The 26,575-nt window shown below is 39.5% G+C and overlaps 1 protein-coding gene across 3 annotated transcripts in view; it reads right to left on the bottom strand.

Moving 5' to 3' along the window:
- Positions 1-2,973: 2,973 nt before the first annotated feature.
- The window catches only part of LOC149239407 (uncharacterized), a 130,558-nt gene continuing 106,956 nt past the window's right edge, over positions 2,974-26,575 (bottom strand). For 2 of the 3 annotated variants that reach the window (XM_089373405.1, XM_089373407.1), the window contains 4 exons: positions 26,264-26,561; positions 3,825-3,973; positions 3,406-3,690; positions 2,974-3,248 (listed from right to left, as the gene is read on the bottom strand). In XM_089373405.1, the coding sequence (XP_089229531.1) occupies positions 3,078-3,248; positions 3,406-3,690; positions 3,825-3,973; positions 26,264-26,561 (903 nt within the window). In that variant the 3' untranslated portion in view covers positions 2,974-3,077. The remainder of the gene's footprint in view (positions 3,249-3,405; positions 3,691-3,824; positions 3,974-26,263; positions 26,562-26,575) is intronic. The other variant, XM_089373406.1, reaches the window with a different exon arrangement.

Genomic DNA, 26,575 nt, shown 5'->3' with positions numbered 1-26,575 from the left:
GGGGAACATTTAAATAAATAAATAAAAGAGAAGTTCAATTTATAAAATTATTAAAAATATTAAAAGGGTTTATTTAGAAAAAAAATAAAGGGTTTTAAAAAGTAACATATTTTTTTAAAAGGTATTAAGGATTACTTAGATTGTGAATGTGAAGTGACAAAGTGAAAGGAAATAAATTGTTATATTCTATGGGGAATTTTTATTATTATTTTTAGTTGATTTTAAAAGTATTTATAAGGAAAAATATATATAAAAAGTTTCAGAAGCAAAAGGAGCTTAAGGAGGTCATATCCAATAAAAATGAAGAAAATTCTCGTTTAAATAATCATAACCAAAAACTATTTGCACAAGTCAAGAAGTGTAAAGTTAAAAACACAACTTAGAACAAGAAAATAAAAGTTCTGACAAGAAGCTCAACGAAAGTCTATCAGAGAAAGAAGATGAAAATTTACACTTAAAAAACCTTAATAAAAAATTATTAAAACAAATCAAGTGTTTAAAAGATGAGAAGTTTGAATGCCAAAATAAAGTTGACTCAGAAAATGAGGAACTCTTACGTCTCAAAAATGACAATAAAAGTCTACTCACTCAAATTAAAAAACTTAAAAATGATAAGAATTCATTGAATAACAAGTTAAAAAAAATTATCACGAAAGAACTGTCAAAGTCTTTAGTTCAAGTTGAAGAAAAAAATGCGAACACTAATCCAATCGATATCACAACTCAAGAAAATGACAAACCAATTGATAGAAAACATATTCAGATGTTGCAATTCAAATGATATAAATCCCAAGTGATGATTCAGTAGTCAACTTAACATCAGTACCTGAAGAAAATCAAGAAATTGCCACACTCATGATAAGGGAAATTCAAACCAGAAGGACTCTTTATCAAAATCTGAATCACAAGAACAAACATCTCAATCAATCAACGTATATGTATCACGCAAAACATAAATAACAAACTTATGTTCCAAGGAACACTGAAGTTTACGCAATCCAGTGCTAAGATAACAATTCATCACAAGTGTCCAGTGACTGCAAGGTTCCATAGAAAATTAATTTAGGATGATAAGATCGTTTCTTCGTGCGACATTTTTATATATCACTCCAAAGATATTATCAACTTGTATCGATGAAGATGACAGATCGAAGAATTCCAAAATATCTAAATACGATTACAAAGACAAAGAACATATGATATACCTTGTTAGGAATAAGTTTTGAGGATAAAGCTTTTTGAAGAGGAAGACAATGCTATGAATAAAATATATATAAATAATATAAATAAACCATAATGATAATAATAGTTAATTAACAGTGTTATTGAAGAGACATGTCTCTAAGGACATGACCATTCATGAAGGGGCATTTGTCTAGCTATATAAGTGGGCCCTCATTTGTAACATCATCATCTCGTATCTTTTGTATATTTCTATATCAATATATTTGTCCTATCATGGATATTTATATATTTCATGTCTTTTGAGTATATCGCTGCGTATACAAACTATGTTCGTTACATTAGTATCAGAGTGTACACGAACATTGTTCGTAACACTTTGTGCATTGTCAAATTGAAGGAAATTCAACCCAAACTCTAGCCTCAATCTTTGCCCTGCAAAATACTCCAAAACTTCGACCTCAATTGTGAAGAATCTCTCCGCAAAAGCCAAGATTCTCCAACCAACTGTAGCTGCTCCAAATGGGTATTGTGAATTATCTTCTACACCTAGGTAGCACACAGAGTTGGGTTATTCTTCTGCAATCAGATCAAGGGAAGCACTGAATTGGACTCCCAAAATTCCTCACTAAGGAGAACTCCCCTACTAGCACAAGGACGTTTCATTGTCCTTCCTATTCGTTGAGAGATGCATTGCTCTTCTTGTGCTCAACATGTCCAAGAGAGTTTGATTTCTAGAATAAGATAGATAAAAGGTGAAAAATGAAGGCCTCCTTTTGATATTTATAAGCACTAATCCTCTCTCCCTTGGTGGGCCCCAATCTCCACTAGTTAGCACCTCCTTTTTCTCTCTCCTCCCTCCTCTAGTACGAATTCCTCATGTGGTTTGAACTCCCTCCTTGTGGCCCGCACATTCCACTGGCAAACTAATTTTCCCCTTCTTTCTAATGTGCATGGCCTTCTTTTCTCCAAAAATCAAGTGGGGTCTACTCAACCCACTTTTCTTAAGTCTCCCGATCATCAAAATGTCAAAATTGCAAAAATCGAACATACTTAGCAAAATTTGTTCAGTTGGGGATATCACAATAGTTTTTTTAAAACCTGTTCATTGAGATCTAACCAGTCCCGGTTTGAAACCCAGTTTATTAGATGGACCGGTCCGATCACCGATTCCGGTTTTTAAAACCATGTTTGTGATAAATTTATTTCTATACCCTTAGTAATATGTTTCTACCATCACCGGTTCCGGTTTTTAAAACCATGTTTGTGATAAATTTATTTCTATACCCTTAGTGATATGTTTCTACCTTGGTGATATATTTCTGATGATTTATTTTTTATACCCTAGCTGCCCTGAAAAGGGCCAACCTACCATACTTATATTTTTAGAAGGCAAACCAAAATATTCAGAAAAATTCAGGTACCCGAATGAGCTCGTATCATCTCTTTTAAGTGAATTTCAACTAGATTTTTCTCTCAATCAATATAATCATTTCAGTGGCCTAGGGAAAGGACACGTGTTACATTTTAAAATAAAAATTGATGCAAAGGTCAAAATGATAAGGAATCATTTTACATGCCGCTAATGAATTGAATTTATTCTAAGTTTGAAAATCGCGTGTAATATTGAAACAACACATTATATGAATGAGGTGATAAGTTCTCGCTATATACGTTAAAATTTAGTTCTCTTTTGTTTTTAATCTTTGCATCATAAAACTGCCTAAGAAGAAGTTATGAATTGCTAAAGAATATGATTGCAAGAAAATTCAATAAAATTTGGAGGCAAGAGGATCACAGATAATTACTTTACATTATATATGGCAATTACATTGAGATAATATTTTGAACTTGAAGGGCACTATTATCCCTCCAAAAAATACAAAGATTGATTTTCAATGAGTTTGTCTTTTAATAACAAAATGGTCAATGATCCTGACTGTACAATTGGGATCCTGATAAGGTGGCTTTGGAGCCCATTTGCTGGGATACTGTCTCTTATGGGAAGGAAGATGTGTTCTTTGTTCCATTTCCCAGTTTGCATCTAGCTTCCAGTCCTTGGGAACCTGTGAGTGTATACAGTATAGGATGCCATTTGTTAGGTATGTACGTATTCAAGGCAAAAAAAAAAACGTATGGGGGCAAACAATAACAATTTTAAAGACCTAGACACAGTCATCGAAATCTTGGATACAGTATTATGTACCTAAAGACAACACCTACCTTGTCAACTGCAAGGGTGTAGACTTCTAGACTTCCTTCAGAGGTGATGTGAAAGCGAGTGAAAGCCTTGTAATTTGCAATACGCAATGACGAGAATGCTTCATCGAAATGGATATGAAGCCAGTTGATGCAAATGTATAAATAGCTGCCAAATACTAGAGAGACCACTGGAGTCGAAAAGACCCAGTAGTAAACAAAAATGCAGATGTAATATATGAGAGTGAACCCACGGGGAAGTGTCTCCATTCCATTTCTGCATATATTACTCCGTGTAACTGCCATTACCTGAATTACATACAATACCATCAGTGCTGAAACAAATTCGAAACATCATGGAAATAATAGTTAGTACTTTGTTCAAAAATTATTTCAATTTTTTCATAAGCATTAGAATGATAAAAAGTTTAAACCACCATTACCTCAGGGATGTCAAAGGCAGACATCAAATATTTTATACAAGCAGGGTACATTCCGAATGTCCATTTCTGTATCCTAATCCGCAATCCAGTTGGATCAGGAAATTGTTCACTCTCAACAGATCGATACCATTCATAGAGGGAATGATAGCCTGCAAAATCATAGTTTATAATGTTCAGCAACCTTTATATGAATTACCTGAACTAGATAGTAGAAATACAACCAGCACGGACTCTTGACAACCTATCTTCAAGTTTCATCAAAGAATCCGCAAAAGTTAGTGTGGAGGAACATTAGCAGTTTCGGGCCTATTAGTTATTCATGGCAAGAAACTATTTTTTATAGTAACCTAAATCAAGATATAACCATGATACCAAGAAAATGGTTGATTCGACAAAATTTATTGCGATGTCTGGGGCTTCCATCCTTAATGTGAATAGAATAGAATGCATAGGACCGATAGCAAAAACATATTTGCAATGCTCGGTTTCCGAACTTTAGCATCTACAGAAAATGGCATATACCAGCTGAAGACTTCTTCACCTTAATTTCCTCTGCATCTGCCCCAAGTTCAACTTATGTGCCAGAGGTCAAGAATACTCTATCTTGACCTCGTTAACCTTGGGAGGAGTTGTCTTGCTCAAGGAAGGACTCAAGAAGTTGGATTAGGGTTTTTGCAGCAACTAATTGCAAGGAAGACGTTGTGGTCGAAGTTGCAGTTAGAAGTTGGTTCTACTGGAAGGGCTGACTTGGTACTTGGAGAAGGACTTGGTCTAGGGTTTGGGTCTTTGTTGTCTCATTTGAAGCAGATTCTATAAGAAGAGAAGAGTTTTTCTAGGTTTTGCCTTGACTTTGAGCCTAACTTTTGTGTCCCCTATCTATATTGTTTTGTTCTTGATATTAGTTTGATGAAGAAGATCTAATAAAGAAACACAAGAAGAATAATAAAATTCATAAACAAGTATTTAAGCTAAGTCACTTGACACGGGAACACAGGACACGCAGGACACGAAAATTCGAGTGTCCGACACAGGCATGTTGACCCCCCAAGATAGGGCAAATAAAGAAACACAAGAAGAATAATAAAGTTCACAAACAAGTATTAAGCTAAGTCACTGACACGAGGACAGGCAAGACATGAAAATTCAAGTGTCCGACATGGGCACGTCGACCCTCAGAACAGGGCAGATTAGGACACATTGTATATTATTTTATATATATATATTAAAAATTAGATATTTCTTACACAAATTCTCATTCATTATAAAAATTCAGGGGTAGATCTAGATTCTATATTGTAAATTTAAAATTTATAAGTTTTACAAAGTAACATTATGCATACAAATAGAATTGTGACAGATTCATCAATGATCCAATAGGAGAAAAACAAGAAACTTAAAACTACAGTTTTCTCATCAAGTCTTCAAAATCAAAATGTGTTAAATAGGTAGTAGCAATGCCAATGGAAAATAGAAATAGCAAATACAAAACAACTTCAAGGTAGTAGGTAGCTCATCAGTCATCAATCATCATCATCATCAAAATTTGTCATGGTCACCACTGCATCCTCCTCCTCTGTATCCAATGTAATCTTTGCATCTGCTGGTGTGGAGGGTGACCCATCAAGAGTATCCCCATCATCAAAAGTGACAGGCTCTAGCATTATGTCATTAAGATCCAAGTTGGCCAATACCAACTCAACACTGCTGTCCAAACCCATATCATCAGGAAAGACATCCCACATCGTTTTCTTTCCCTTCATCCACTCATCCCTCTGCCTGTAAATAAGACGAAGGTTGGTATGCACATACACCATTGTCTCTGCCCTAGACTGCTCAAGCCTGCTCTTCTTGACACTATACAAATTCCCATATGTGCTCTAATTCTTCTTGCAACAAGAGGATGAAGTCACCTGAGAGAGGAGCCTCATGGCTAACTGTTGTAGAGCAGGGCTTGTTGCCCCATGAGTTTCCCACCAAGAATAGGGCTTCTTATCCCCCCTGTCTCTAATAACATCATAGCTTGGAAATCGCCCAGTGTCAGTGTAAAACTCTGCAAAGGCATCCTCCACCTCATCAAGGGATGCTCTATCTGAAATATCCACCTCAATGCATCCTTCCTCCCTTGTGAAATTTCACCATCCATGTGAGAAGGGAATTTGTGGGAAGGTCCACCATTTAGCCACTCATGGCTATAGTATTTTGGGTTCAATGAGTAAGCCAAACAATGCAAAGGTGTGCAATTCTCGTCCCATCTGCTGACAAGAATATCGTGTATGGAGGTGAAGAAGGCCTCTAATGACGTCTCATACTCAAGGCACTCACTCTATAAAATAATGGTCCTCATGGACTCAATCATGGAATACCATCCCTCATAAACCTCTCCTAGGATGGGTTGGTCTGTATCTGCAAATCATAGTAAAGCAATGATACGGTCCATGATCTTAATAGTGAGACCTACCCTCTCCCACCAAGCATCATCTAACACTATGTCCTTGACTCTTTTTGAGGTTGCTTGATTTGTCTTTCTCCAAAAAGACCAAAACTCTAAAATAACCATGGCTCCAAGAGCAGTCTTAACCTCCCTCAACCTCTTCGACATGATGAATGAAGAGGCAAACTGTGTATCTGCGATCTTCAACAATGAGAGATGGGTGCACGTCAGGACACACTGGGACACACTCTAGGACACGTTGGGACACACTAGACACAAGAATCCCACGTTCTAGGACACGCTGGACACGAGAATCGGACACGTGTCCTAGAGAATCGTGTCTAATTTGTGGGATTCGGGACATGAGGGGGGGGAGGACAAATCCAGTTTCTTAGGTATTAAGGTTAAGGAAAATTGGAATTAATAGTTGCCACATTGCATTTTCCAACATGGTATCATAGCTAAGGTGAACAAGAAGGCACCTGGAAGGATCACCTTGTGGACACAAGTAAGGTTTGCTAAGGGAAATCATTTGCAGAAGGGCACCAGGAAAGAAGAAGACCTATTAGAAGAGGACGACATCAAGCTCCCATCAACGGAGGACCTGAAGAAGAAGATTTTAAGAAGGTTGTTGTTTTCCCCTAAGCAAAAGATCTAGTTGAAGGCTCATTGGAAGACCTACCTGAAGGAAGCATCAAAGGAATTATCACTTTTGAATGCCATCATTGAAGTCTTTGAAGATCTTGAAAGTCTCTCAAGATAGTTGGAGACATCATCAGAAAAGGGAAGACTCTTGGTCATCAAGTAAGTATCATATTGTTACTCTGTCTGAATCTACATGTCATATGGGTTCTTTTTGCAAGGAAAGCAATAAGCTTGTTGGAGCATCAAATTTCCTAGCATGGAAGAAAAGGATTGACTTGACACTTATGGAACATGAGGTAATGGAATATGTTATTGGTAAAATCACTGAACCTAGCAAAGAAAAGACTCAATAACTAGCAAAGTACAAGAAAGGAGAAGTAAGGGCACAAAGGATCATAGTTGAATCTATTAAGGATCCTCTTGTTCCATTTGTTGCAAATTTGAAAACTTCTAGGGCTATGTACGACAAGCTAGTGAATTTGTATTCTATAAGTACATAAGGACAAAAGATTTCTTTGAGGAATAATGTTTATAAAATGAAGAAATCAAAAGATGAAGACATGGCATCCTTTCTAATGAAGATCTATAAATTAAGAGATTACTTGTAGGGGCTTGGAGAAACAATTTCTGATTCGGAAATGACCATCTATGTATTAAATGCATTGCCACCAGAATATAGCAGTTTTGCAACAAGTATCTACTCCAAGAAAGATACAATTCCTTTTGATGAGTTGTGGGCACAGTGCATCTTGGAAAAAACAAGGATCAAGGCAAAGGATGACATTGGATCAGAGGAACAATCTCGAGCCTTTATTGCTAGAGTCAAGACGCTGAAGAAGGGAAAGTTTGGGAAGTCCAATAAGAAAGATATGTCAAGTGTTCAATGCTTTAAGTGCAATGAATATGGACACTTTAAGAGGGATTGTCCAAGCCAATAGAAAAACAAAAGAAAGGAAAGAAGTGAGGCTCACGTAGCTGAAGAAATGGGAGAAGCTAAGAAGAATCCGAAGAAAGAAGATGTGAAAGATCTTTTGAAGAAGACACCCTGTTTGTCAAGTTCTTTATGAAAATTGGTCTTTCCTTTGGAATAGTATGCATTGTTGCTTACTCTAGAAGAATATTGATTTTTTATAGCATCATAGAGAGAAGCATGTGATAATAGCATATTTAGATTTACTTGGTTAAGTTGCTTTGTAGAAATCATCTAGTCTTTAAAAATAGAACAATAGACCATTTTGCATATTGTTCATCCAGGCATTATCTTGCTAAGGTGGATCATCATGATCTTGTAAGAATCATCATTTTGGAAGGTGAAGGAAGAAGATTATGACAAGGTAGTACATATTCCATATAGTATGGAAACAATACTGAAGGATGAAGGAATGCAATGGGTCAAGTTGCAGGCTCATTTTAGGACATATGGCTAGATGATTGAATGAAAGCATAGAACTGCATATTGGAAGTAAACTTTGGATAGGATTCATGTGTACAAAATCCTGTAAAAGAAAGTTGGTCATAAGATATGCTTAATATATGGTTATATGATGCTTGAAAGAAGAATTTGACTTACTCAAGGATGAATAAAGAATTAATACTTTCTCTAGATTATGTAAGAATAATGATTAACATCCAGTATAATCTCTAAAAGAAAAAGTTCTAACTTGGTAATCAAGTTCGATCCTTGGGCACTCAAATCATGAAGGAAGATCTGTGTGGAGATGGATTATAAAGATGTTGATGATTGTCCTCTTGAGTTGATGTGACTTGCAGGTGAATGGGTGTCCTAGGAGAAGTCTATTAGCAGCCAAGTGGAACAGTCTCCATAGGTGTTGGATGCCCTAACTAGGAGTAGATGCTACAGCAAGGATTGGTCACTCGCAGTCTGTTGGAGGGCAGCGTGAGAGTGGACCAAGTGTGGACAGTAGATTGGGCATTTATCGTTTGTTGGAGGGCAGCGTGATAGTGCCCAAGTTGGAGTTTGGTGTGCACCATCTTCATGGACTTAGGTGGTTGCTAGAGTGGCAGTTGTTAAGCTCAAGGGTCTGCTCAACCAAGAGCAGTTTGAGAAGCCCTAGACTTGTGTGTGGAGAAAGACATCTACAACAGAATATGGGCAGTCCTCCTAGCCCGTGTTCATTGTGGGAGATGGACATCTTGCAATGATAGGTGACAGCCCTTTGTGCCTTATGTTAGTCTTCATTGGAGCAGCGCACGAAGACTATAGTGGGTTGAAGTCCCTGAGCAGCTGACGAGTAGCAGTGGGTAGTTATGAGTTGTGAACAACTCGACAGGAGTCTCAATGTATTGTGCCCTTGATGGACTAAGACACAACTAGTGAGCAAATTGGATAGCAAAGGTTCAGTGACTTGATGGACTTGGATCGTTGATAGAGGCAATGTTGCAAGTCGGGAGCCGAAGGACCGAGCAGGTACAGGGTACAACCAAGGAAACTATGAGTAGCTCTACATTAGCTAGACGATCAAAGTATCTTGTCGAGGGTAGATTGGTTGTCAATGGACTAACACCAAGCCCCAGTTTTGTATCTTGTACTAATGGATGTATGAGGGCCATTATCTCTAGTACAAGAGCCTACACTGTTGTATTATTTAGTTCAATTAATATAACAAAGTTGGGTTATTGTACACAATTGTGTAAAAAGTTGTATATATTTTGTGCACTAGTAGATTTACTGTAGTTTATATTCCGTTGTGCAAAGTAGCTTCAGTGTGATTCTTGGTTTGGTAGCGTCAATGATTTAAGATTCTATCCTAGACACCAGGATCATAGAAAAACGACATGGTATTAGAGGGTCTTTGAGGTACTTTGAGGGACAGCGTAGCAACTCAGAGGGAGTTGTGGGTGTCTGGATCATGGAGCAAAGGGTTTAGCTGAAGACATGAAGATATGGTCTTGACTGGCTTGGCAGCGAGATTGGTTAGGACTTCTAGAGGATTGGTGGTGAGCCTAGGGAACAACAGTTTGTTGTAGTACAGGGTGTTGATCATGGACTTCCCATGACTTGTCATGGATGGTTGGAACAGGTCGAGGATTGCTTTGGCATGGATGAGATTAGGATGATCGAGATTGCTTCATGTGATGAACTACAGATTAGTAGGCTAGAGTCTTCATTGGATCGTGATGTTGCATATCCAAGATTGGAGGGATTTGCACGAGTGGTATTTGATCCAGGAGGATGAGTGCTTGCAGGACTGAGCCAATGGGGATCATGTAGGCTCAAAGGAGTCTAGTTTCAGAGGCACATCCCTATGGAGGTTTGGGATCTCCAGGTTCAGATGTGATGAGGCAAAGGCATTACCAAGATTGCAGGTTCATTCTACAAAGTATGTTGTAGTAATGGACGCCAAATGGGCTAGTGTCGCAAATGTTGATGATGGTTACTTCCTTGTCTTGGAAGTACCTCCCTCACTAAGAGGGAGTGTTGATTTTTTGGTAGATTGGGATGTACTCCAAGCCCTAGAGTTCGGGGTTTGGAGGTTGGAGAGCCACAATTGAGCATTGTGGGCTTGGAACGCAAGGTGTGCGCTGTGTACCCGAGCTTGTGGGTGTGAATCCATGAGGCCCACTAGACATGTGATGGATGGGGATGATAGAAGATGACGAGACGAATCCAACGCATCGGGAATCATCGAATTCTGAGTTGTCTATGTGGAGATATGAATTTTTGAAGTTTAAGGATGGGTTTTTAGCACATAAGTCATGTAGGCTTGAGAATGAATGTGCCAAAACACATGTCGTTTGGGAGCCCTTATGTTTGGTATAAATATAAGGTGTTAGAGTTCATTTTTAGACTATCCAAGTGCAACAATCACATAGTTTGTGTGGTCTGAAGCGAGCCGCAACCTAGGAGGACAAGTCCAAGTTGGAGAAAGGTCAATTTGACATCTTCTTGATGGGCTAGGAGGTCCGCGCTAGTGTAGAGAGGCAGCGCATGCCTTAGGAGAGTTATGGGTTGTGTTTTGGGTTAATTTATGTGTGGTATCTCATCCTCCAAGCAGGCCACAACTCCCAATTGACTGTACAGGTAAGCCACGGGTCATCTAGCCATTGAAACAAGGTGTCGTGGAGCCGTTGGGTGACATGGCTAGGCTGCAAGCCTTGTTTCTTTGAACAGGAGGATCGAGAAGGGTTACTTGGGCTGGTATTAACCCAAAAGGGTAGCAGATTGTGGACAAAACTTGAGAAGAGGAGGTTGCATCTGTAGGAAGTCTTTTGGAGGTGAAGGAGGGGCTGACAGAGGATTGTTAGAAGCCCTAAGTAGTCCATTGACATGATTGCAGTGCACAGAAGTCCAGGACAAAGAAAGATATGGTTGGTTGATGTGTTTTGTTGCTAGGGATGAGGTTGTTCCAAAAGAAGTTTGGATAACAGTTTTGAGGACATCTAGAGGAGCATATTGTTGAGAAATCTAGGGCATCAAGATTAAGTGATTTCTCTATTTAATGATAACTGCTTGTGAATGCTTTTTACTTCAATAGATTAGAATCTTCTCTTTTGTTAGATTATTATCGTGTTCTTCTTCATTAAACAACTACCAAAGCATAAACAATAAAGAGACAAGAGACACACAATGTAGGCTATCAACCAAGGCCAAAACCTCTCCCAATTGAGGGGAAAACCCAAACGAATTCTTCTTCTTATAGAGACTTCAACTGACGAACACCAAGACCAATACTCTTGACCTATTTGCCTCTCCAAGACCAAGTCTCAAACCTTCTTTGATGAGTTCCTTTGAGTCAACAATAGTCAACCTTCTTATTTCTTCCTCCTTCTCAGCTACCTTTCAGAATTTTGGCCCCTTGATTTAGGTCTGCAATCTTTAACCCTAGTTGCAGCTTCTTGGAAAGTGTCACCTTCTAGATAATTCCCTTGATTCCTTCACTTAGGATAGAGTCTCCTTCTAGCTTAACTTGGCTTCTCTTTTGACTTGTCCTTCTCCAAATTCGGTTACCCAAGAGGACTGCAATTCTTCTCGGCTTCTTCTGCAGCAAATGATCCCTCTCTTCTTTGCACGTGTGATATCAAAGTGGCCCTAAACATATCCAAAATCTCTTCCTTTTTCTCTCTTCATTGGTGATGAGGCTCCTTCCCAAGTGATCTTCGCACTTCTTGTTGCAGACTTGTTCTTGACCGAATTGCTTGCTTCCAAATGAGAGTCGAGCTGCCTATTTATAGTGATTTGCCCATGTATATAAGCCGACTTGACAAAGATCTAGGCCGACATGTCCTTTGGAGAGGTTTCATTATTCCTTCTTGAAGCCAACTTGTAGGAGGTGCTTGAGCTTGGTCTTGGAGGGCCTTTTTATTCTTTTAATGACTCATACAAATATGTAACATGCCCAAGAAGGGTCCTTCATACATGACATTGACTCAATTTGACTTTTATGACTTGATGACAAAACCTAAAGGTTCACAATGGGAACCTTAACTAAAATAAAATTCCTTGATCATGAAACCCATGATTCAAGTACTACAAAAATAATTTTATTTTTTTCTTTACATCAATTACATAAAATCACAATTACACATGTCATTATGAAGACTGAACCTAGTTACACTTTTCAACACAAATTACATCAGCAGCTTGTGTCATGTCAAGAAGAGCAGAAGAAGGTTGCAGAACAGGTATGGTTGTCCTCTTGAGTTCATGTGACTTGCGAGAGAATGGGTGTCCTAGGAAAAGTTTGTTAGCAGCCAAGTGGAAGGGTCTCCATAGGTGTTGGATGCCCTAACTAGGAGCAGATGCTACAACAAGAATTGGTCACTCGTGGTCTGTTGGAGGGCAACGTGAGAGTGGACCGAGTGTGGACAGTGGATTGGGTATTATTGGTCTATTGGAGGGCAGCGTGATAGTGCCCAAGTTGGAGTTTGGTGTGCACCCTCTTCATGGACTTAGGTGGTTACTAGAGTGGCAGTTTTTGAGCTCAAGGGTCTGATCAACCAGGAGCAGTTTGAGAAGCCCTAGACTTGTGTGTGGAGAAAGACATCTACAGTAGAAGATGGGCAGTCCTCCTAGCCCGTGTTCATTGTGGGAGACGGACATCTTGCAGTGATAGGTGACAGCCCTCCATGCCCTATGTTAGTCTTCATTGGAGCAGCGCAGGAAGACTATAGCGGGTTGAAGTCCCTGAGCAGCTGACAAGCAACAATGGGTAGTTGTGAGTTGTGAACAACTCGACAGGGATCTCGATGTGTGTTGTGCCCTTGATGTACCAAGGCACAACTAGTGAATAGACTGGATAGCCAAGGTTTAGTGACTTGATGGACTTGGATCGTTGATAGAGGCAATGCTGCAAAACGGGAGCCGAAGGACATGGGTAGGTACAAGGTGCGACCAAGGCAGCTGTGAGGAGCTCTACATCAGCTAGATGGTCAAAGTATCTTGTTGAGGGTAGATTGGTTGTCGATGGACTGACACCAAGCCCCAGTTTTGTATCTTGTACTAGTGGATGTATGAGGGCCATTATCCCTGGTACGGGAGCCCTAGACTATTGTATTATTCAATTGGATTAATATAACGAAGTTGGGTTATTGTACAAAATTGTGTAAAAAGTTGTCTATATTTTGTGCACTAGTAGATTTACTATTGTTTATATTCCGTTTTGCAAAGTAGCTTTGTTGTGATTCTTGGTTTGTTAGCGTCAGAAAGTCAAGATATATTCATCTTGGGATTGAAAGGTAGCAGTGCAAGAAGATAACCTAAAGGTCAATAAGGGAGATCACTTTCATGCAGAAGCTATGATCAGCTTGAAGTTTGGAAAGGCTCAATATAATGCATTCATCTATGATGACAAGATTAAAGTGATGAGCAAGAGAAATGCCCTAGATCATGTCACAAGATTGAAGAGTGAACATGGCTCCATGATACCTCCAAAGGATGTAAGCTCGATACAAGAGATGCAAAGAAAAGAGAAAGCCATGTAGCTATGAAGAACAAAGTAGCTGATACTCTTATAAAGACAAGCTATAAGGCTTGTGGTGTTGACTTCCAAAATTCAAAAAAAGTCTGAAATCTCCTCTAGATTTGAGAAGGCGTAAAAGATTCTCCTTAAATAGGAGCAAGGATATATTCCCTAATCAAAGAGGAATAGGGATATCCTCTCTGGCTGAGAGGGAGTGATATTGGACATCACATGTGCATTCTCTTCTTCATGTGTCATACACTTGACCAGGACTAACAGTCCTAAGTCTAAGTAAAGGTCATGAAGAAAGAATGGTGGATAATTGGATAAGCATCTGTGGTTTCCTTGAGAATAAAAATTCCAAGAAAGAAAACGTACCGACACTCTTTGACGATGGGACAGGTATCCAAGATAAGAGTGGTTGAATTGGACCAATATTCTTGGAGGATTCAAGAATGGAAATCCAAGATAAGAATAGTCCTAAAAGGACATACCTTGTCAAAATCCAAATGGGGTATGCGCCTTGTAGAGGTAGTGCGGTATCACACATAAATCCTCCCAACATAATGCTCTCGAATGAAGTTGGGCTTGTCTTGTTAGGCATCAAGGACAGTGTTCGTCATAATGATGATGCTTACAGTTTGGCTTATCAATCTGACTCTTCTCATAAGAACTCTTCAGTTTAAGAATGATGTTATACTAGTTGTACAACTATGAATACCTCTCTAGTTAAGAGGGAGTGTTGGAAATGTAACTAGTTTTAGTCTTCATAATTGTTGTTGTACTCATTTCAATATGTATCTTATGTAACAAACAAAAGAAGAAAAGAAAAAATTATTATTACAAAGCATGGGTTTCATGCTCTTTATTGATGGTCTTCTAGGTAAAAGCATGTTCTTCGTGCTTCTAGGGTTTGTTAGGTCATAGGATATATTGTCATGAGTCAAGAGAGTCAACATCATGTTTATAAGACCCTTCTAGGCAAAATATATCTTGTAAAAGAATTTATTTTGAGTCTAGAAAGTCCTGGAAACCTCCAAAGTACAAGTCGGCCCTGGAAGCTTCAAGTTGGCCTAAAGGAGGGAATTTGACTACTTGGAAAGTCCATATAAAGGAGCAGTTCGACCTCATTTGTCATTCACTCAACAACAAGTTTGAACTCTCAAAAAAGGTTCGATCTACAACTAGAAGAGATATGGAAGGTTAAGCGAAGGTCTAGAAGGCAAAAGAAGTCAAAGAAAACTTGTTTTTGGACTCTCCCTCTCTATCTCTCACGTGCAAATTCTAGGGTTTCTACAACTACAAAGGAGGCTGAAACTGCAGGTCCGAGTTGCATAAGAGCAAAGTGCAGTATCTTGTTGTTGGAAAGAAGAATACAATATCTTGACCTCGTTGACCTTGGGAATGTGAAAATTCCTCAAACCCGAGAATTCCTACTGCAGCACTGATGATATTTTTTCTACTTGTTAGATTTACATGAACAAGTTATTTGCAGTTTCCTATGGCAAACATTGAAATACATACACTACAACCTACACCAATTAAATTATATGTCGAAACAAGAAACTGAACAATAGAGAAAGATACACACAAATGACACAGTTGTTTTTGGACAAATGTCCCCGAAAAACCCAATGCGGGAAAACTGGTGCAGCAAATCTGAGGGTTTTTATTATTAAGTTGAAGTATTTATGAATGCAACTCCTATAAGCCGTCTCGACAATCCAGTTACTGAGAAAATCACTTAGCAGATGAAATTGGTGAGATTACCCTCCTCTACACTACAAGTCTCAGTTGATCCAGCTGTTGAATTACGAGTTCCTTGACTACTTCTGCGCTACCCCTGCGTGGGCCCCGCGTTAGCCTCTAAGTCACTGTGTCAGCTCAACTGAGAATCGATCTGCCTTCAGAAGCCTTTTCCAACCCTCCCGGCTCAGAAACGTCAGCTCCCTCAGCAAATTCGGACCTCTACACTGGAAGTTGTTGCGTTGCTCTGCGTGGGGCTTGCATGAGCCCTTCCTGGCTCTGTGTCACCCTCTCTGCCCTCTGCGTTGCCTCCTCTATGTGTCTCTCTGCCTCTCTATTAAGTATTCTTGGCTCCGGAGAAGATCCTCCAGCCAGAACTCCCTCTGCCCCTCTCTGTAAAAACTCACTATCGAAATTCTCCCGACCACTGCTCTGCTTTAGAAAATCAAACTTCTGAACTCTCAGCGTGTCTCTAAATGAACCTCAAGCCTCCTTAAATAATCTCCTCGTTGACATTCAACGGCCCAGATTAGAAGCTAATCAATGGCTAAGATCATTTTTGCTTGATCCTCGTCTTCTTCTAGAAGTTACACCCACAGTTAGATTAATACCCATTAATTATTTTATTTTCCTAAGTTTAGACTTAGGGTCCCATTAAAAATAATTAATTATTTTAATAAAACTGTTTCTGTGTGGAATTTCCCAAAATGCTTTCTAGGTTCTTTGGAATACATGTGCCCAAGCCTCCCTACAAAATTTGAGACTTAGAGCACATCCGATGCTACCAGAAATCAACACTCCCTCTTAGCGAGGAATGTGCTCTAGTAATGCAACCTGTTGAAGCATCACTCTGTTTTGTAACATCTCCCTCTGCGTTGTTGATGTCTGACATGCTATCCACCAACCACTGCGCAAATGTTGCATCTGTACTGTTGCTGACCCTACCACTGTCAACATTGCATCCGTACTGCAACTCCCTTTGAGTTTATGCATCCGTGCTGTTACTGGCACTAGCACTGCCAACTTCTCCTGCACTACAAACTGCTACTAATACTGCATCAACAACGGAAAAACATCCCAAATTATTGAACTAACTGTGTTCAGTATGATACCATGTGAATGTTGGAGCCTAACTGTTGCTAGTCTTTGCGCTGACCCTCTGAATCTACTGCGTTGTTGCTGACCTCTGCTCTGTGCCATCTGCACTGCTGCCAACTCTGCTCTGCGTTGTTCAGTCTCTGGCGCTCCTAGCCACTGCAACTGTCTCTCCGACACTCCTCGGCACCATCTGACACTAGTCCATCCTACTACTTCTGATCTGGGCTCCCATAGCAAGGAATTGATCCGAGAGGTGGGTTCCTCAAGGATCCTGCCCATTTGTAGCTCTTTCAAACCAATGTTGTACGAAGCGGGGACGTGGAAGCGTCATTTTCCAAAAATCTAGGAAGCGAAGCGTCTACGGAAGCGTCTGCTCTATATATATATATATATATATATATATATATTTATATTTTTTTGCATTTATACTCAAAACAAACATCCCAAATACCAAATTAGTTGCAGAAGACATGAAAACATGCATATTTTTGCATAAATCAAGATAGATATAACATGCATTGTACATTAATGATTAATTATTCGAGCATCAACCATTTAGATGCATCAACCATCTAGAATCTAGATTCTTCTCCTCTTGTCTAGCCTTTGCCTCTACCTCGATTGTCTAGTGATATTAGTCAACATTGCCCAATTTTGATCAAACTACCTAATTCAAGACTTAAAATATGGTAGAAAAAGCTTAACATGCTTGATCGATGATTTTGACTTGATTGAAAGGTAATTTTTTGCTAAGGGTGTGCCGCGTGACAAAGGAGTTCAACAATTAACACCACCAACACTAGGGTACATATAGGGCTTGGTGCTCTTGATTAAATGCTAATCGCATACCTTCATACTTGATATAATCTAATGAAATGCCACAATCCCATTGATCCTGAATTCCTGAAAACTGTTAAGTCTACTGAATTTTGAATAGGATATGAAATTCTATTTTCTCCATATGAAGTCCAATGAGGCTGGAACCGGCTGGAACCACTCTCAAACATCCCGAGTCATTTCATGGTAATGTTAAAAATTTAAGTAAAAAGATGAAAATGAAAATAAAGGAGAATGTCACTTTTACTTTAAGAATCTAACATTACCATGAGGGAGCATCTGCTATATTTATATTTTTTTTTTACCTTCATTCATCACCCTAACCCAAAGTGAACCCACCCCCAACAAGCAAACTCACCTAAAATTAAAAAAACAATTGAAAAAAAAACGATTTTCTAAACGCTTCCTCCTCCGAAGAGCCACGCTTCCGACGCCCGAAGCGCCATACAAAGCGTGCTTCGGAAGCGGCGCTTCCATACCACGCTTCCGAATTTCCAGGAAGCGGCAAAAAATTCGGCGCTTCCGGCCAAGCTTCCTAGGCGCTTCCGTATGGGACGCGCTTCAGGGCTTGGAATCGGCGGGGGGGGCGCTTCGTGCAACATTGTTTCAAATTACAAATCTAAATCAGCCCGCCTCCCTCCTAGAGATATCTCAGCTGTCATGGCGAACTCTTCCTCCTCGATCTTCGCGGGCGCAGCCTTCGAATCGTGCTTCTCATCTTTGTCCTTCTTCCTGAGAGCACACTGTGTTGCGTAGTGATCCATCTCACCACACCTGAAGCACTTTATCTTCGAGACGTCCTTCCGCCTCCGTTGCTCCTGCTGCCTCTTCAATGCAAGGGTTGCATTCTCATCCTCCTCCTTAGGCTTCGACCCACTGCTGCTGCTTCCGTCAAGCTTACACTTGACCAAGTCTCTTCTCAGCTCTTCTTGCTTGAGAGCTTCCCACATCTCATCCCAGTTCAGAAAAGTCGCCCTGCCTAGGATACTCTGGACAAAGAATTGCCACTCATTTGAGACAGAATTGAGGGCCAGTCTAACCAACTCGGAATCTTGAGGTGTAGACCCCACAGCGGATAACTCATCTCGGGTCTCCTGGAACTTCGTGAGGAATGGATCTACGTGTTCCCCCTTCTGTATCTGAGCAGATCTCAGCTTCTGCTCTAAGTACATCTTCCGCTACTCGGAAAATCCCTGATACAGCGTAAACAACACATCCCACATCTCCTTAGCAATTCCTCTACTAGCGATGTGACAGATTACATGAGATCCTTCACTTCGTCGAGGATAATTCTTTTCGCCTTTGCCATTTCTACCTTGTACTTCTTCAGCGATCTGGATCTGCAGGCTCAACCACCACGTTGTCGACATATGTCTTGAGAGCAGGCTCATCTAGAAGGAATGACATCCTTGCCTTCCAGATGACGTAGTTGGATGCTCCATCCAATCTATCCTGATCCCTCAAACCAATGGTTGCCATTTCTACCACGAAAATTGTTGAACTGCTCCTCTCTTCTTCTTACTGTTGCTGCTCAGCGAATAACAAAACAGACTTCTTGACAGGAATTCTACTGAGGAAAAACTCCCTCACAATGCTTCTCTTCTCTTCTGACGTCTTTCTGCCCCGTAAAACGGCCTGCAGAAAAACTGCGCCCCACCAGCTCTTCCTCATGCTGAGGCTTTAGCGCTGCTCCCTCTGCCACGACAAGATCTTGATCTAGAAGCCCTTCTCTTTGTTGACTAACTCAAAGAGCAACTGCCTCAAAATTCTGCTCTCCCGGCTTGGACTATGCAAACCCCTCTGGGATTTCGAACTGCTGCCTCTTGCAGCTTTTTCGAGCTCCTTTTCTGCTCAGTGCTAAGTTCTCTGGAACTATTCTTCTTGCTTCACTTGCACTCGCTCTGATACCATGTGAAAATTCCTCGAACCCAAGAATTCCTACTGCAACACTGATGACATTTCTTCTACCTGCTAGATTTACATGAACAAGTTATTTGCAGTTTCCTATAGCAAACATCAAAATGCATACACTATAGCCTACACCAATTAAATAATATGCCGAAACAAGAAACTGAACAATAGAGAAAGATACACACAAATGACACAGTTGTTTTTGGAAAAATGTCCCTAGAAAAACCCAATGCGGGAAAACCGATGCAGCAGATCTGAGGGTTTTTATTATTAAGCTGAAGTATTTCTGAATACAACTACTGGATGCCCTCCCAACAATCTAGTTACAGAGAAAATCACTTAGCAGAAGAAACTGGTGAGATTACCTCACTCTACACTGCAAGTCCCGACTAATCTGACAGCTGAACTGTGAGTTCTCCGGCTACTTCTGCGTTGCCCATGCGTGAGCCCTGCGTCAGCGTTAAGTCACTGCGTCAGCTCAACTGGGAATCAATATGCCTTCAAAAGCCTTTTCCAACCCTCCTAGCTCAAAAACGTCATCTCCCTCAACAAATTTGGACCTCTACGCTGAAAGTTGTTGCACTACTCTGCGTGGGGCCTGCGTGAGCCCTTCCTAGCTCTGTGTCACCCTCTCTGCCCTCTGCACTGCCTCCTCTGTGTGTCTCTCTGCCTCTCTGCTGAGTATTCTTAGCCTCGGAGAAGATCCTCCAACCAAAACTCCCTCTGCCCCTCTCTGCAAAAGCTCACTATCAAAATTCCCCCGGCAGCTGCTTTGCTTCAAAAAAACGAACTTCTGAACTCTCAGTGTGTCTCCAAATGACCCTCAAGCTTCCTTAAATAATCTCCTCATTGACATTCAACGACCCAGATTAGAAGCTAATCAATGGCTAAGATCATTTCTGCTTGATCCTCGTCTTCTTCTAGAAGTTACACCCACAGTTAGATTAATACCCATTGATTTTTTATTTTCCTAAGTTTAGACTTAGGGTCCCATTAAAAATAATTAATTATTTTAATAACACTGTTTCTGGGTGGAATTTCCCAAAACGCTTTTTGGGTTCTTTGGAATACATGTGCCCAAGCCTCCCTGCAAAACTTGAGACTTAGAGCACATCCGATGCTACTAGAAATCAACAGGGAAGTGTTCTCTTGCTCAAGGAAGGACTCAAGAAGAAGCTGGATGAGGGTTTCTACAGCAGCTACAGGGCCAAAATTGCAGGGAAGAGGTTGTCATCGAAGTTGCAGTTAGAAGTTGGTTTTGTTGGAAGGGCTGACTTGGTACTTGTAGAAGGACTTGGTCTACGGTTTGGGTATTTGTTATCTCATTTGAAGCAGATTCTATAAGAAGAGGAGTTTTTCTACGTTTTTCCCTTGGAGGGGTTTTTCCCTAGCTTGGAGCCTAACTTTTGTGCCCAATGTCTTTACTATTTTTTTCTTGATATTTGTTTGATGAAGAAGATCTAACAAAGAAACACAAAAAGAATAATAAAGTTCACAAACAAGTATTAAGGTTAACGAAAATTTGAATTAATAGCTGCCACATTGCATTTTCCAACAACTCTTAACTAGGGAGGTATTCATAATTGTACAACCAGTACAAATATCATTCTCAAACTGAAGAGTTCTCATAAGATGAGGCGGATTGATAAGCCAACAGTAAGCATCAACATTATGACCAGCATTGTCTTTGAGGCCTAACTAGACAAGCTCATCTTCATTCAAGAGCATTATGCTGGGAGGCTTTCCGTGTGATACCGCACTACCTCTACAAGGCACATACCCCATTCAAATGTTCACTAGGTATGTCCTTTTAGGACTATTCTTATCTTGGATTCTCAATCCTCAAAGAATATTGGTCCTCTTCAACCACTCTTATCTTGGATACCCATCCTATCCTCAGAGAGTGTCGGTCTCTTTCCTTTCTTGGATGCTTTATCCTCAAGGAAACCACAGATGCTTATCCAATCCTCCACCATTCTCTCTCCAAGGCCTTCACTTAGACTCATGACTATTAGGCTTGGTCAAGTGCATGACACATGAAGAAGAGAAAGCACATGCAATGTCCATCATCACTCCCTCTCAATCAGAGATGATATCCCCATTCCCTTTTTTATTAGGGAATAGATCCTTGCTCCTATTCAAGGAGAATCTTTTACTCCCTCTCCAATCAAGAGAATATTTCAGACTTCCTTTCAATTTGGGAAGTCAACACCACAAGCCTTATAGCCTGTCTCCATAAGAGTGTCAGCGACCTGTTCTTTATAACTGCATGGCTCCCTCTTTACTTCGCATCTTATTATATCGAGCTTTCTTCCTTCCTAGGTATCATGGAGCCATCTTCTTCCTTCAATCTTGTGTTAGGGTTCAAGCCATCACTTTCATCTCATCATCAACAATGAAGGCATTATATTGAGCCTTACCAAACTTCAAGGTAATCATAGCTTCCTCATGAAAGTGATCTCTTGTTATTGTATGAATTTGACCTTCAAGTTATCTTTTCGCATTGTTACCTTTTAATCCCAAGATGAACACATCTTGTCTTCATAATTGCCAAAATCATATGTTTAGCTTGCCTCGACATTTATCATGTATTTCTGTAATATCCTTCCAAGAAGCAAAACAATATGTTAACTATATAACCAATAAAAAAAATATTAGACTTACCTTGTATTGATGGCTTTCTCATCAAATCATCAACATTCTCATGGTCCATTTTCACAAGAGTCTTCCTTCATGCATCAAAGTGCCCAAGGTTGAAATTGATTACCAAGTTACAATTTTTCTTTCGGGGACTATACTGGATGTTGATCACTATTTTACGTAATCTAGTGAGAAAGTCCTAATTCTTTATTCATTCTAGAGTGAGTCAAATTCTTCTTTTAAGCATCATATAACCATACTAAGCATATTTTATGACCAACTTCTTTTACAAGATTCTTGTACCTATGAATCCTATATCCAAAGGAAGAGTTACTTCAAATATCCATTCCTATGCTTTCATCCAATCATCTAGCTATATGTCCTACAATGAGCCTGCAACTTGACCAATTGCATTCCTTCATCCTTTAAGAGTATTGTTTCCATATTATATGGAATATATACTATCCTTGTCATAATGCTTCTTCCAAGAACCTTCCAAGATGATGGTTCTTACAGGATCGTGATGATCCACCTTAGCAAAATGACTATCTCTAACATAATATTAGAGAATACCTAGATGAACAATAATATGCAAAATGGTCCAATTTTTAAAGACTAGATGATTCCTACAAGGCAATTCAATCAAGTAGACTCTAAATATGCTACTATCACATACTTCTATCTATGATGCCATACAAAATCAAAACTCTTCTAGTGTAAACAATAATGCATTCTATCCTAAAGGAAAGTCCACCTTCACAAAGAACCTAACAAAGAGGATGCCTTCTTCAATAGTAAAGATCTTTGACGTCTTCTTTCTTCGGCTTCTTCTCAAGTTTAAGTATGGGGGATTACGCAGTGCATTATATTAGATATCATTTTTGGGATTCAACTGCGTTAAGTAAGTCATTCAAACGTATGACCATTTCCATGAGAGGTAGTCGTAACTGACTAATTTCTCATGATTTTTGAATAGTTCACTTAGCACTCATTGCATCGGGTGATGCTCACAGGGGTGAAGAAGTGGGATTGAAACTAGTGAAATGTGGAGAACGAATCACATAGCATCAATCATCACTTCCGGGGCTTGCACCCGGTAACCAGGACTTCCCAGGAGGTCACCCATCCCAGAACTCCTCTGGCTCAAGTTCTCCCACTTCTTCAGTTGTGTGAGCTTCACTTCTTTCCTTTCTCTTGTTGTTCTGCTTGTTTGGAAAGTCCCTCTTAAAGTGTCCATATTCATTGCATCCAAAGCATTTAACCTTGGACATATCTAGCTTCTTCTTGGACTTTCCAAAATTTCCCTTTTTCAGCTTCTTGGTCCTTGCAATAAAAGCTCGAGACTGTTCAATTGAATCGATGTCATCGTTTGCCTTGATCCCGGTTTCTTCCAAAATGCATTGAGCTCACAACTCATCAAAAGGATTTGAGTCTTTCTTAGAGTAAATGCTAGTTGCAAAACTACTCCATTCTAGTGTCAAGGCATTTAGTACACAGATGGTCATTTCAGAATAAGAAATTGTCTCCCCAAGCCCTTGCAATTGATCTCTTATTTGAGAAATATTCATTAGAAAGGAGGCCATATCCTCATCCTTCGATTTCTTTATCTTATATAGTTTATTTCTCAAAAACATCTTTTGTCCTGATGTACTTATAGAGTACAAATTTACTAGCTTGTCATACATAGCCTTAGAAGTCTTCAAATTAGCAACAAATGGAACAAGATGATCCTTAATGGATTCAACAATGATCCTTTGTTCCCTTACTTCTCCTTTCATGTATTTTTCTAGTTCTTGAGTCTTGTCTTTGCTAGGTTCAGTAATTTCACCAAGAACATATTCCATTACTTCATGTTCTGTAAGTGCCTGAGCAATTATTTTCTTCCATCCTAGGAAATTTGTTGAGCCAAAAGCTTATTGCTTTCCTTGCAGAAAGAACCCATATGACTTGTAGATTTAGACATATAGTAACAATATGATACTTACTTGTCAATCAAGAGTCTTCCCTTCTTTGAGGATGTCTCCAACTATCTTGAGGCTTTCCAAATCTTCAAAGAGACTTCAATGATGTCCTAGAAAGATGTCTTCTAGGATACCTTCAGCAACAACTTCAATGAGTGATGAATGATACCAAGATTCCTTTGATGCTTCCTTCAGAGATGCCTTCCAATGAGCTTTTAAATAGATATTTCAAGAGAGAACAATAACCTTCTTGTATTGTTTGATGTGGCCTTGATCCCTCGGCAAGAGATTCCCCTTAGCAAACCATCTTTTGTGTCTACAAGATGATCTTCTCCGCTACCCTCTCTTGTTCACCTTAGCTCTAATACCATGTTAGGAAATGCATTATGGCAGCGATTAATTCAAATTTTGGATTTTAGACATCTGTGGTTTATTTATCTTCTTATGTTTTCATTATTAGATCTTCATCAAACAATTATCAAGAGCAAAATAGTAAAGACCGTGGACACGGAAATTAAGCTCCAAGCCAACAAAACCCCTCCAAGGAGAAAACCCATAAAATCTCTTCTCTTCTTATAGAATCTGCTTCAAATGAGACAATCAAGACCCAAACCCTAGACCAAGTCCTCCTCCAAGCACCAAGTCAGCCCTTCAAGAATTCCTTCCAAATAGATTAGATCAACAAGGCTCAATCTTGCTTCAACTAGCTTCCAGTTCCAACTTTGTCCCCAACTTCGACCTTGCAACTCTAATCTGCAACTTTGGCCCTATAGCTACTACAAAAACCCTAATTCAGCGCTTCAAGAGATCCTCCTTTGAGCAAGATAGTTCCTTCCAAGGTCAACGAGGTCAAAACAGAGTATTTGCTCTTCCAGCAACTTGATACTGCAACTTGATCTCTTGCAATTCAAAAATGAAATTTTGGCCTTCCTGGACGCTGCAAAAACCCTAGATTTCGCACATGTGAGAGAGATAGAGCCCAAAGACATACTTTCTTCCTTCTTCTTGGATTCTCCTTGCTTTCTAGACCTTCACTCTTCCTTTCTTGCCTCTTCTAGCTTCAAATCAAACTTCTTCTTGAGAGATCGAACTTGTGAGTGAGTGTGTGCCAAATGAAGTCGAAACTGCTTCTATTTATAGCCTTTCCAAGGGGTCGAATCCCCTCCTTTAGGCCAACTTGTAGCTGCCAAGGCCGATTTGTACTATGGAGGTTTCCAAGACCTTATAGACTCAAATAAATTCTTTTACAAGATACATCTTGCCCAAAAGGGTCTTATAATCATGATGTTGACTTTCTTGACTTGTGACAATATATCCAATGACCTAACAAACCCTAGAAACATGAAGAACATGCTTTTACCTAGAAGACCATCAATAAAAAGCATGAAACCCATGCTTTAAAATAATAACTTTTTCTTTTCTTCTTTTGTTTGTTACATAAGATACATAATGAAATGAGTACAATAACAATTATGAAGACCAAAGCTAGTTACATTTCCAAAACACATGTGGAGTTCTGTTGTACATGTAGATCCTGATCGTCCAATTTCTCGACATCTCCCATTTTCTTGAGACTTTGTTTTGCATTTTCCTGTGTTTGTCAATGTTTTCTTGTGAATGAAGATAATTCCATGTTTTTCAAATTTACAGCTTTTCAAAACATTGTTTATACACCTCTTATCTTACTTCTGGAAAAACAAGTCCAGGAACCCATCATCAGGAAAGAATGAAGATAATGCCTAGTCAGAAAAGCACAAGCAGAAATCACAGAAAATATATAATATTAGAGATATCTACACTATTTTGTATGGGATTTCTGCTTGCTGATATTAAATACCAAATATGTTACAAACAGCATTTGGTTGAGCAGGTCAGAAACCAAAAACAGCTTTGCAATTCAAATGGTAAAAACAACAAACTTCCTTCCATAGAACTCAGTAATAAGAAACAAAAACTCGTCTGCAAAATAAAATTTGCAAATTTTAGCAAATGATGCATCCTGTGTTCTGCTAAAGCGACTTAAAACCCCAAGTATTTGAGGTTCCAATTCAAAGAAAAAGACATTAGTGATTAGTCCTCCAGGTTAAAACATATTTGACATTTCTCATGACAAGTTTATGGTCTAAATATTATGAACTGACAAAACACTCCTTCAAAATATGAAATATGTGATTCCTGCAAATTACAGCTCCACTATAACATTATTCCTTGCAATGTTTCATATGTTTATTTAATAGACACATGACATACCTGACGTTCCCAACAACTTATGGCGGACACAAGTTTCAATACCTAGCTCCAATAAGAGCATGAGAAGCATGGCAGCAGTCATATGAGCAGAAACATGAAGAAACCCAATCAAAACCCTTCGTTTCCTAGATACTTTGACAGGAACGAAGAGAATTGATATCAGTAACAGCGCCACCAATCCTACCAATGACACATACGAGTGTTCTAACATGTACATAAATGCATGCCACAAAGTCCCAAAGAATTGCTGAATGTGTACATGCCAGGGGTCATCCTGCAAAATGTGATCCAGCTCACACTGAAATACGCAAA

The sequence above is a fragment of the Pinus tabuliformis genome, chromosome 8, assembly GCF_031772625.1.
Source record: "Pinus tabuliformis cultivar Carrire ecotype Pingquan chromosome 8, CPIR1, whole genome shotgun sequence".
NCBI classification, from domain to species: domain Eukaryota; kingdom Viridiplantae; phylum Streptophyta; class Pinopsida; order Pinales; family Pinaceae; genus Pinus; species Pinus tabuliformis.
Note: the sequence above shows the minus strand (reverse complement) of the source record. Positions and strands in the feature narration are given on the sequence as shown.